Below are 12,998 nucleotides of genomic sequence, written 5' to 3'. Positions count from 1 at the left end.
AAGAAATTTTATTATAGGTATCAAGTGTATGAATCCTTGAGTTATGGCCAAAGACGTGTTTAATGAGGTCACAGTGACTGTGACCTTTGACCATCTAATCCGCTCATCCTTGAGTCCTACTGAACATTTGTGCCAAATTTGAAGAGATTCTCTCGAGGCGATCTTGAGATATCCTGTTCACGAGGATGGGACATATATGATGCCTCAGGCGGCGGCTGTCGCCAGCACGGAGGCATAAAGAGAGGAAAGAATTAGCTGGACCAAGAATGAAAAGAAGACAACTGAAGGAGAAATTTTTCTGACAAGAGGTAAAACGGCCTCAGGCTGAGCTGAAAAATAACAAAAGGATTTTTCCAACATCAAGTCAGGGAACATCACAGAGAGATCGATTCAGGGCGACTGCCTAAACATTTAAAGTCTGGAAGCAAACACAGTAAACGTGTTCTACATCCTGCACATAACTGCATGTTTATCTAAAAGATACAGATAAATGGGAAATGAAAAACGGTGACTACACAAGAGCCAGGAAACACAGAAAGAGGAAAGCCCTCTAATCAACTTAGCAACCCCCCACCCCACCCTCACCCCACCCCACCCCACCCCACCCCTCTTTCTCTGCCAGAGAGGGAACCTTTCAATTAGCTCAAGCCGTGCATATCACACAAAAGACCCGTCCGAGGCCGTTAACATTAGTGGACCAGGCAGGCGTCTCCTCGTAGGTAGCTTCTGGCGTTCAAGCTACTCAGCCGACGGGAGCAGTGTGTGTGTGTGTGTGTGTGTGTGTGTGTGGCGTCACACAATGGAGTGGGGGGTATTTGTCTATGTCCCCTAGGAGAATCTAATAAAGTTGTTTACAAGCAGATGTTGAATAAAGACACACAATACACTCCTCTTTACCCCCCCTCCCCCCAGGCAAACCCATTCACCTCCTCTCTACAATAAGAAAAGGCAACACTACTCTATAGAATTTACCATCTAGAGTGGATAATTGATTTCTTTTGCTGGATCAAGGAGGGTAGACCAGCATAAGATAAAGACTGAGCAAGGAGATACTCTTTATTTTTCTCTCACAAAAGCGGACTTTTTTCTTTCTGACACGTTTGGACTTTTGGACTTTCTAACTTTCACAGTTTATTATAAGTCTGTGTTTGCTCGCAGGTGTATGGACGGACAGAGAAGGTATATGGAGGAAGTATTGTTGCAATAAAAATGACTCATTTATGAAGAACATTAAAAAATCATATTCAGTCTGTTAAAGGATTTGTAAATCCAGCTGGTAGTCCAGTTCGCTCTACGCACTTTACTGTATAAGTTGATAAATGAACGCAGAAATGTTCAGCCACTGTACACTAATCTTGGCTGGCTAGAGGCTAAATAAAAGGACAAGTCTTCTTCCGAATTCTTTCACCATGAGACATGAGATAATGTTTTTAAAATCAGTGTTAGTAATTACTTAATAAATTCAAGTTGCACCTGCTCCTCTACCGTGAAATCCTTTTTTGTCCTTCAGCGTTCACAAGTTCACTGAAGCTGTGTTTTGGAGAAACTAACTGGTGGCGCACACACACACTGGGTTGACAGTTTATGAGGTCCACGTAGCTAAATACAACAGTCCTGCAATAAATCCTCCCTCATGAAGGTTGTAATGTTCATTCATTCATTCATTTTGGAGGCTGCAGTTATGTTATGTTGTTGAATTGTGTTGCATCATACAGACTATTACTTTGTCCACCCCATTTCTATCAGTAATGGGAGCCTAAATAACAGAAATATCTTGTTATTTTAATAAACCTGCATATATGAATTAAATAAATATCATTAACATATATAGTTGCAACATCTTATACCAAATAAAAATTCCTCATATAGACATTTTCTTAATATATGTACATATACAAATTTTACTATGGGTATTTCATATATGCTATAAATGTATATCTTCATATATCCAGTGGATGTATATATGTTATAATAATCTAATTAACATATATGGCAACACCACTATTGCTATAGGACATATACTTCATATATATTAGGTTTCTGTATGGGAAGGCTGGGTTCACGGTCAAATGAATAACTACATGTGTGTGTCGTAGCAGCTCTGAGTGATGATCTGTTGTCTCTGCTCAGTCTGACGCTTCGTTTCTCTTTGACTGAGAAATCACTGAGAGCTTCAAACAAAAATAATTGCGTAAAGAAATATTATTTTATCCCACTGACCAAACTTTTCAGCTTTCAAAGATCCATCCCACGCAGCAGTAAATGAAGCTAAACACCACACACATTCTCCTCATCTGTGGATATGGAGACATTTTCTTTTACAGAAATATATTTAGGTTTTTTGTTCTTAACATTAAAGGCAACGTAGGAAGAAAAAGCCACAGCCTGATTTGCCCTGTAAAGCACTCCACAATACAAGAAGATGCTACTGTACAAACAACATATCTTCAGAGTGGAGATATCTGATGTATAACTCCTTATTAGCAGTTTTTTTTTTGCTTGCAGCTTGTTTGAGGTTGTGTTTGAGACCTTTTTCTACTTTTTTCCCCTCTGAATACGTTTATTTCAAAGCTCTCTGTGGTCAGACTTTAAGTAGAAATGGATCCAGAGCCGGATTGATCTAACTTTGACAGCTCCAACAACAGATATAGATAACTGCCTGGCGCACAGTGAAAAGATAACGACCAAGATTGAATCACTGTTCCACAAGATACACTGCAATTTTAACAAGCCTGGATACTTTGTGCGTATCAAGTGGAAAAAGTTTGAAAATAACAATGCAGATGACAGGAAAATGATTTTGTTTGTTGCAGAGACGTTATGCAGAGCGCACGTCCCCCTGTGGTGGGAATCTTTTATATCCAGCTGTAAGTTTCTGTCTGATAGGAAGCAGCAATGTTGGATTTGTTTTTATTGCCATTTGTTCAAACCCAACGTGCGTTTGTAGCATTAACAGAGCAGCAATACTTCACTTATATAAGAAGAGAGCAATATGTATTAACTTCTGATGAGAGAAGTGACATGTTTGTTCATTCAGAAAGTGAACTCAGTCGTTTACTGGGTCTTTGTGTCGTTGTTATATCAGACACCGACAGCTCATGTTTGTTGCTGTTTGTATCCAGTTGTGTTGCACTTTGAAAAATCCAGTGTCTTCCATCAGCCTCAAAATCAAGTATATAACTACAGTCGACTATGAAAAGGTTGTGAAACAAAGACACGTTATCTGGTGTGTAATATGTAACATTTCCACATTAAAATGTCTAAAAACGACTAGACCAATGTTATTTTTTATACATTATCCTAAATGTTTCCATCACTTCTCACGCTCTGTTTCATTTGGTCGCCTGTCAATGACAGGCAAAACTGACTTTTCTCCAGTTTTAAGTCACATTCTTAAGATCACTTTTTACCAATGGATCGTTTTCAACTACATATTTTAACCAGACAAAGGATTTTAATCATCGGTCGTCAGTTTTGTCAGAGAAAAAAGCAAATGTTAGACAGATCAGCTCTCAGCTGCTCTGAGAAGTCCTGTGTTCACCATAGTGCATCTGTGAATCACAGATTTTAATGTGAAACTGCTTCATTCAGTGTCATGTGAATGATCAGTTGTTATGAAGAGGAGGACACCTCTCTGGATAATTAGGCTGCCGCTAAAAACCTCCTGAACGCCTGAATCATAAATTATCAGTGAATCAATCAAAACAAAGGTTAGCAGCAATCTAAGCTCCACAACCCCTCCCTGACGTCTCATGTCTGTGTAACACTTACTTTAAATGTAAAACGGCTTTATTCAGTGTTTTTAACGGTTACAATCACCTGGTCTGTTTGTTTTGAAGAGGAAACCTCTGCAGATAATTGAGCTCCAGGTAAAAACCTCCTGAACGACTGACAATGAAGGAATCCAAACCAGGAGAAGCTTACACCAACGATGGTGAAGAAAACAACTCCCATGATCCCACACTATTTCATGACATCACCCAACGCCGTCTTTTGTTATTGTTATTGGGCACAAGATGAAACCCAACTTTTCTCTAATAATTCCCTTCTCTCTGTTGTGTGGGAACCGCTGGATATCTCTGACATAGGAGTTTAACTGCAGGTGGTGATAGCAAAGGTTTCTTTAGCTTCAGTTAACGACAGATTGACTTGAGAGCTTTGAGATCGTTTACAGTCACAAGCAATTTGGGCCAAATTTCCACCTCCCCACATTTCCCTCAGACCCTCAGGAAAAAAACGGTTTACTGTAGCTGTTTCAAAACTCCTCTGTCGTCCTCCTCTCACCTGATTCTTAGTAAATGACGTGTATCTCCTATGGGAACATGGGAATTTCTCGACTCAGTCATACAGCACTTGTGAAACCAAGGGCAACATATGAACGCCGCACATCACAACACCAGCAAGAATTCTTTCCTATGTAGATCCACACACCCGGAGCAAATTAGGTCATCATCAGCTCGACGAGATTCAGCTCTGTCTTGTCTCTCAGCAACTCTGCATACAAACTTTTCAGAAAATCACCAATTTATTGATAATTTCCTCCAAGGACTGGGACACCCTGGCTATCCTGACTACTTCTTCTGTCTGTGTTTGCTACAGGTTTAAACTGACACACATAAAATGATGTGATACTCTGTAAAGAGCCTGATATGTGTTTTGCGTGAGGAATTACTTATTATATATAATTATTTGTATTTTATGATCATTATGATAAAAAAGCAAGATAGAAATCTGTTATAAACATGAAAAGAATGACTGTGATTTGTGATTGGATGACATTTCGCATGGGAGTTTGTCAGCCAAGATAACAATCTCTGAGGTTTGAGTTTCAAGTAATTGATTCTGTGCAGGCAAAGGGACGCCACATTACAACTGTAGAGCCTACACCCTCACATTTTATTGCCTTATTTATATTTGTATAAATGTCTGCCTAGCTGAATTCAACCAAACTGAAAAGGTGACTCAACACAACTTACGAACACACAGGTCTCCACTTTCATAGAAGCCTGGGCAGCACTGAGAGCGTCGCCTGTACATGGTCCTCACACCTCTCCTGTAGGCTGTCTTATAGCTGATCCTGTACATGTGACACACACACACACACACACAACCGAGAACTTTATTTGTTAAAAGTGACAACATGAGAGACACAATGCTATATTTTTATTCCATCACTCAGAAAACAGTCAGCCCAGAGCCTCTCTTCTGATTGGCTTCTGATTGAAGCCTCAGAGAGGAATTGTAAAACTACTTTGAGATGGTTTTTGGTCCTGAAAAACCACAAATCTTTTTATGGCTCAACACATCAAATAAAATAAAGGAAAAGTCTAAAATATTGGACCTTTACATTAATTTGTGTCATGTTACGAGATGCAGAGGTTTCTTTCTTCATGAAAATAAATATTAAAAGGTTTTTTAATGCACAGTCAGTTACATTTTTACTTATTTCACAAAGCTCCAAATAAGAATTACTTAATATTTTTGGAATTTACATATCAGGACACTGATTTAACCTAAATTCACATTTTCTTTCCACTAAAATAGTTCAAGTATATTTACCTAAAAACAATAAAGAAATAAACCAGCAGGTCACGTTACTCAGAATGAGGCAGAGGTTCTAAAAATGTGTTCACATTCGTCCACTTCTAAAAGACAAGCAACACTTAACCGTTGAGGAGAGTTTCTCCCACTCATTCAAGGACGCTGATGTTTTCTGACATTTCAGTTTAAGATCAATGACTCAGCTCTCAGCTGGAGGAGCTGAACTCGTAGCTATAAAGCTTAATGTGGTCATTAAAGCCGCTACGCCGACAGTCGCTCATCAGAATGACCACATCATCAGGCAGTGCTGAACTGTCAGTGTTGGGTAGTAGACAGTTTGTGTCTGACTGCCTCTGATCCTCAGCAACAGAAGGGTCTCACATCCTGTACATAAGGTTTGACATCTTCCGTCTGATCTGACTCAGATGGATGATGTCTCTGACACATCACAGAATGGAAAACCTGATCATATTAATTGTTTTAGATGCATTTAATAGTCCACACTTGTGTTTACAATAGGTACTTTTTGTAAAAGCTTTATTTAAATCATAAACACTCACTGAGACCCAGAGAGAACAAAACACCATTATTCAGCATTTATAAACAGGATATTACCATTTAATGAATAACACATTACAATGTAGTTGTAAGCAGTTGTAAGTATTTATTAATATGGTCAAATATGTCTTTTTATGAGAAATCATAATATTAATAATGACTGCTGACAAATATTGTAATCAATAAATCAGATCAATAAACACCTGAAAACACCCATACAGCTGCTGACAACTAAATGATAGTGTTACAAACGATCAATTCTCTGCATGCTGCTTATAAATGTTAATTAGTGGGACAAACTAAAGAGTTACCCAGAACGCATCATTCCAGTTCACTGCAGCTCATTACTCTGGTGTCATGGCTATTCCCTCTGAACTCAAGTAAGGATGATAAATATCTCAACAACCTAGACAGCCTGGGTTTATTAATCAAAATACAGGTGCGCTGACACCTCCTGGATGGCAGTGATGACCTCTGACCTTTTCATATAGCTCACAGGGAAGATTGTGATAGCTGTCTGCAGTAATTGGTTAAATACCGTAGCTCCGTGGTAGATGGCATTAAGAGGTTTAAGGTTGTGGCAAGGTGTGAGTAAACATGACATAATCCGGTGTAGATAGAGTAACTGTAAAATGTTTTTTCTGTTTTGAAAGGGCAAACAACCTGAAAGTGGATTTATTGTTAAGTTACTGTTACTTTTTAAGTCACTTATCAAAAAATACACCCAACTTTCTCTGGTTCCGTCTTCTTAGATGTGAGGATCTGTTTTGTGTCACTCAAATCTCTGGATTTTCAACTTTTGGTTTAGCAACAGATAAATGTCACCTTGGACTTTAAAATAATCATGATGGGCATTTTTCAATATGTTCTGGCATTTTATGGTTAAAAATTAGTTTGTCAAAAAGCAATCAAGAGATTAAACGGTAATGAAAATAATCTGTAGTTTCTGCAGTGTTAGCAAAAGATGTGTTGCTGCCTGTGTCCTTACCTGTGTCTGGTGCATTTGAACCAGTTGAGGATGTCGGTGCAGCGGGTGTAATAGACCTGGTCAAATGGATGAGCGTAAGACTCCTGCACAGTCACTGCATAGCTACAGAGAGAAAAAAAAAAAAACAACCACAACTTAACAGGAAGCCTAGAAACATCTAATAAGAATAGATTCATAGTTCAATTTATAATCTTAAATTATGAAAAAATCAGTCTCAACACTACAACATGAAATACAAAGATTCTTCCAATTACTCTCAAAGGTTTGGAGAAAACTGAAAACTCTAAATGACATGCTGTGTTGGAGTAGGACAGAATATTTCTAAAAGCTCAAAATCACAGAGGAAAATCTTTAAGATGATGATCAAGTCAATAACATTTACTTTCAAAAACAAATCATCAGGATGTGAAGTATCGATCTGAGGGCAAAACATGTCCTTGTGGAGCCATTTTTTAAATATGGAAAAAGGTTTTCGATCGATTCTTTCAGAGGACTTTTATTTTCCTACAAACCACAAATTTTCAGGATTATCAAAAATTCTGAAACAACAACAACAACAACTTCTGATTTCTACCTCTCTGTGCTGATTTATTTTCGCCTAACAATAACCACCTGATGCTGAGAACTTGAATAAGGTCACTGAACTGACTCTAACCTTAGGCAAGAAGTGGAAACTGTAATGGTCATCAAAGATAAAAATCCATTTCCACAATTCCCGCTGATTAAACTGAGAGATTATCGATCACAGCACCTGCACTTGAGCTGCTCTCATAAGAAATGACAGTGTGCTTTTACTCAACAGAGCGCTGAGTGGTGAGACCACTCAAGCAGTCACATTAGCATTGGTCTGAATTTACAGCCTCAGTGTGTCCCCAGGAGTAAACCTTCTCCTTTCTGCTTTTGATTATTGGCAACCCCTCAGTCTTGATTTGTGGCGGGCAGCACATTAGTTCACTACACAGTTTTCAGATGTGTTATTTCACTGTGAAAACTGGAGAAGAGATTGATTGAATTTGGGGAATCTGACCTCTCCCAGTGGCTGCACACGTTGGGGTCATCCGGGTTGAGGGGAAACACCAGAGAGATCAAGCCAAAGAGGATGAGCCACAGCAGGGCTTGGGGGGAAACCCCTCCGGCCCCCATCGTCCACCCTGTGTCCTTGGGGAAGAAGAGAGAGACCGTGAGGAACAAGATTTGACCTTTAAAAGGCTTTGGTGATATGTTCGCAAATCAGAGAGGAAAGATTACTAGCACCCTGAAATAAAATAAAAAAACACAGATGGAGGAGGAGAACATAACATAACACTGGCATCAAGGATTAAAAAACAGGCAGCCGTTTATCTCCAAAAATAACGAGAAGAAAAACATGCGAGGAAAACTTTTGAGTATGATTCTCAAAAAAGAAAAAAAAAAAAAACTCAACAGTATGTTAATGCTGTGCTTCAATCCAGCACCTGACAGCAGCTATAACTGCACCTGACACTATAAGGCAGTAGGAGAAAGTACTTTTACTGTGGCAACTTGGGCCACGTGCTTGTTTTATCCTGGCCCAGTATACGCCCAGCCAGTGGTGATGCTAGAGTCCGTTGGGGTCCGAGGCAAAAGCATTGCCAGGGGAGCCCTTCAGTCGGCGTTCATCGCCATTATGTAATAAATGGAATTTAACAAATAGTCTCCCTTGTCATGTTTCAGGTGTCTATGAGATTCAAGAAGAAAGTTCCCCCCTCTAAACTTCTCAAATGGTTTCATTTCAATTACTGTTTGAGGCGAAAGAGGTGAAATTATTCAATATTTTACTGAAAAGCAAAGATTAGAGAAAAAAATTATAAATTTGTTTTTAATGTGCCGTTAATCGTCTCACTACCCTCAGATTTATCTTTTGAGCCTTTGGCGGGACCCGGCTCTTAAGTTCGGAGAGGATGGAGGTGATATCAGATCTATATTGACACTTTCTGGTGCTCTCAGACTTTTGGAAACCACTGTATATACACACATCTCTTATACTATTCAACAGCAACAATTCCTCATTTTATTGTTCAATACTGCAGAATAAACAAATTATTGTCACATTTCTCAGTATCTCACTTAATTAAATCCCATTTTATCACACAACTGCCATCCAATTAAATCTGATATTTCATCCATCTGTTGAACCTGAGGCTAAAAGGAGTTGGTCTTGCAACAGAGTTGTTCCTTCCTCTACAAATGTTGCTGTAGTTTTGACCTTTTCAGACTTTTTTCTTGGAAACAGGTGAAGCTAATCTCCGCTCTGCTTCGGTCAAACCTGAGACTCGGCCTCCTTCACAATAAAGGTGAAACTGACAGAAAAATTTTGCAAAATCTGTCAGTCATTCTTTTACAAATCCAAAGCTTGCATGCAAACTAAAAAAATGCATAAGAGAAAATGTCCACTTCTCTGCTGCCACTTTCTTTCCTAACAAAAAAAAAAGGGTTAGCATGCAGCGCTGCACTGCAGAGGAAAAAAAATTAATTACTGTAATTCACAAGAGTGACACAGAGCAGAACATTGATAAAAATTAATCAGTGAGACTAATGAAATAAAACTGGTACAAGTGGCAATTTAAAAAAAAAAAACATCAACCGGCTGTGTCGCTGTCAGTGTGCAATGTCATCATACAAAAAAGCAAGAGGGAAAGCAATGCAACCAGGGTGTAATTATGGAGATTTCTCCAAATGTGAACACCTGATTCACAAGGCAGTGAAACCTCTGCTTCGGGTGATCCACTGTTATTTTCCACAGAGCACAGGGAGGGGAGGCTGGATGCACGTCAGGAGAAAACAGTGCTGAAAAGGTGAAATCAGCTGTACTTAATGCAAAAAATAAAATAGCAGGGCATGCGTGTACCGCTGAGAGTGCCAATCAGGAAACGCAGCAATGCAAGCAACAACTCAATGTGGGGTTGTGTACCTGACACAACCAATCTTGTTTCCACAAAAATCACTGACTGCTTTACATAAACATTAGCTGCAACAATAAAGGCAGCCGCAGGGAAACATCAGTCGAAACTTAAACTGTCAATTTTTTTTTCTCATTTGGGCAAAACTGCTAAATCTCAGCAGAAGAAATGTTTAAGGTAACCTGTAGGTGCTGTTATTGTTGCATTCATCCCCACCTCCTGGGCCTCGAGGCAAGGGGAAGATTTAAGGCAATGGGAATGGAAATTTCTGACAAAATTATTACCAAAGACTGTTTTTTTTCATGTCATTCTGAAAAACAGCCAGAAAAGACAAATGTCTCCTCTGAGGTGCCTGTATCTTCGAAATGTTTGCACGACGAATGTTTCCTGGGTGTGTTGTTGACGGCGGCTGTGGGTCCTGACAGTGACATAAGACTCGACAGAGGACCTATTCGTCATGCTGTTCAGCAGCACGCGCGCACAAACACACACAAAGACAAATACACAGACACACACATACAATGACAACTCTGGAAAATCATGGTGATGATGAATAAACCCTGAGTGACAGAGGAGGTACGAGGCAAACTCTCCTGCCCACACGTTGTCCCGTAAAGGAATGACATGATGATGTTCATTTGTGGACCACTGGTGGCGTGTTGTCATTAGGTGTAATATGAGCGGCGCTATGAGGAGACACTGAGACATGCTACAGGGCTTTTTTTTTTTTTTTGGGTGTTGTTTTTCTTACAGGTGTCTGCTTTGTGGAGACAGCCTGCAGACACTTATAATTCAGGTGAAGCAGCAAATCAGCCTCCACAAAATGAATCAACGGCGATGATGAGTCTGACATGAACAACTGCGCCACTGACAAAAGTGCAATAATGACGATAATTGCATAGTCAAGCCATGACAGACAGATGTGTATGAGTATGTGTGGTGGGTCAAGGTTGGTCAAGAATAAAAGCTAATTGTCAATGTAATATTTTTCCTTTATGATGACATTTAATCAATTTATTTATTTAATTTTTCCAGAAGTAGAGAAAATGGAGTCTCAAAATGAAACTGGACAATTTCCCTACACGAGAAATGCTTCTTGCATTTACATGAAAGCAAGTATTATAGCGCAGAAGAAAAACCATTAAAGATACACAAATAAAAACAGAAAACAGTTGATCATGAGTCACAATGGCAGAGAAGTTTGTGTGGGTGGGACAATGAGGCAGAATTACCGTATACAGAGCACAAGACTTCCCAGACTGATTTGTATCAGGGGGCGTTTCTACTATCCCAAAACGAATTCCAGAGTAATAAAATGAATGTCCACAAGGATGACATCCAACCTTTGGTCAGAGTTTAGCAAATATTTACAGTCACCTCTTCCCTGGAGTCATCATGACATAGATCAGTCGACCATTTCCATTTCATACCACAGTGTTAGCCTTTGGCAAGAGAAACATGGAGAATGCCACTTCAATCCAGCCCATATAACCCATATACACAGCTTCATAATGAACTAGAAAATATTTTCCTATTTCAAATTGATAAAACCTTGTTTCAGTGAAGAGCTGTGTGAAGCGCAATGATTCAGTCTCTATCCACTTGAGGCAGTGATTAGTCTGCAACCGTTTTAACTTGAACGTGAATCTAGAGCAGGACATTTATGTATTTTGGTATTATATTATATTTATATATATATTACATTATTCATTATGTTATATTTTGTATTTTGATCAGTTTCCATTTGAAGCTAATGCCATGTTCACTTCACTCAGTTGAGGCTGTAATTCTGAGATGCCTAGTCGGAAAAAATTGTTCACATCAGCCTCAATCAAAGAGATCAGAAAGTGTCAACATGGCTGCAGGTCCATCACTGTTTGCAGTTACATCTGAATCAAATCTAATATTAACGGTCAAACAATAGATTCAGCTCATTTGAAAGCAGCTATTAACAACAAATTAAAACATGACTAAAGAGGCTAATTTAGGCTCTTTAAATGTTGTGATGATAACAGTAGTGGGGGGTAGCCATCTTGGACTCACTCCCAAGTCATGATAACGGGAGGTTTTCCATATTTAAAGTTTCTTTAAGCCTAGAAGAGCTACAGTTAGAGAAATATGTCTATATTCGGTTTACACAAGGAATCAAAAATATTACCCAGAGACACAAAATGCAGCAGCTTACCTTGAGGAAAAACAAGCCTGATGAATCGTAATCTGCTCTGTCACTGAACTGTATCACAAGAAAAAGCCGCCCAGTGAAGGACGAAGGTGGGACAGGACCTTGGGATACCTGTGTTTCAAGACAAGAGAGGACAAGCAAACTTATTTATCTCTCAAGTAAACAGCTAGCAACACTGAGAAGCAGGATTTTCACTGCCCAGCCCAGAGCACAAAATAACCACAAGAAATAAAAAAAGTAGTACATCCTTGTTTTGTTTTGTTTTGTTTTGTTGGCACTGCTCCCATTTTTCATCCCACATATGTTGATTTTCTCCAACGTCTTAATCATCACCTTCTAGTTAGATGCACCCGAGGACAGCAAAACTGCAGAGAATTCACTTCCTCAAATTATTTCAATTTCAGCACAAACAGGTGGAAGCTTCCATCTGATATTCCTTAGGATTAAACCGAGAGATAATTCAGAGCCATCAAACGTTCAGTCAGCAGAGGTTTTACCTGAGCTCTGCCATATTTTATCACTGCGGTTCATGAGAAGGAAAAAAAAAAAAGACCACAGGACTACAAAGCTTTTTGTAATAATGTGTGTGTACAGTATGTGGATGTGCATGTCCGTTTGTATGCATGTGTAGGCTCTGTGTTCAGTGTCTGCTGTTTCTCATAAGCAGCAACTCACAGCGACAGCAAATCAATAAAAACACTGTTATTGTTAGTCAAACAATATTTCTCCGGCCTTGATGAATGTCTCACCATCAGAGTTTTGCAGTGCGGAGCTGTCAGACAGTGAGCTTAGACAGAGCTGCCAAGATGTG

At 39.2% G+C, this 12,998-nt stretch overlaps 1 protein-coding gene across 2 annotated transcripts in view; it reads right to left on the bottom strand.

Annotated features, from left to right (window-relative positions):
- The window catches only part of LOC130166909 (multiple epidermal growth factor-like domains protein 11), a 131,649-nt gene that overhangs the window by 91,051 nt on the left and 27,600 nt on the right, over nt 1-12,998 (bottom strand). For both annotated transcript variants that reach the window (XM_056372758.1, XM_056372766.1), the window contains exons 2-5: nt 12,191-12,298; nt 8,115-8,245; nt 7,088-7,189; nt 4,977-5,077 (exon numbers count right to left, since the gene is read on the bottom strand). In XM_056372758.1, the coding sequence (XP_056228733.1) occupies nt 4,977-5,077; nt 7,088-7,189; nt 8,115-8,245; nt 12,191-12,298 (442 nt within the window). The remainder of the gene's footprint in view (nt 1-4,976; nt 5,078-7,087; nt 7,190-8,114; nt 8,246-12,190; nt 12,299-12,998) is intronic.

This window comes from Seriola aureovittata, chromosome 1 (assembly GCF_021018895.1).
Source record: "Seriola aureovittata isolate HTS-2021-v1 ecotype China chromosome 1, ASM2101889v1, whole genome shotgun sequence".
Classification (NCBI taxonomy): domain Eukaryota; kingdom Metazoa; phylum Chordata; class Actinopteri; order Carangiformes; family Carangidae; genus Seriola; species Seriola aureovittata.
Note: the sequence above shows the minus strand (reverse complement) of the source record. Positions and strands in the feature narration are given on the sequence as shown.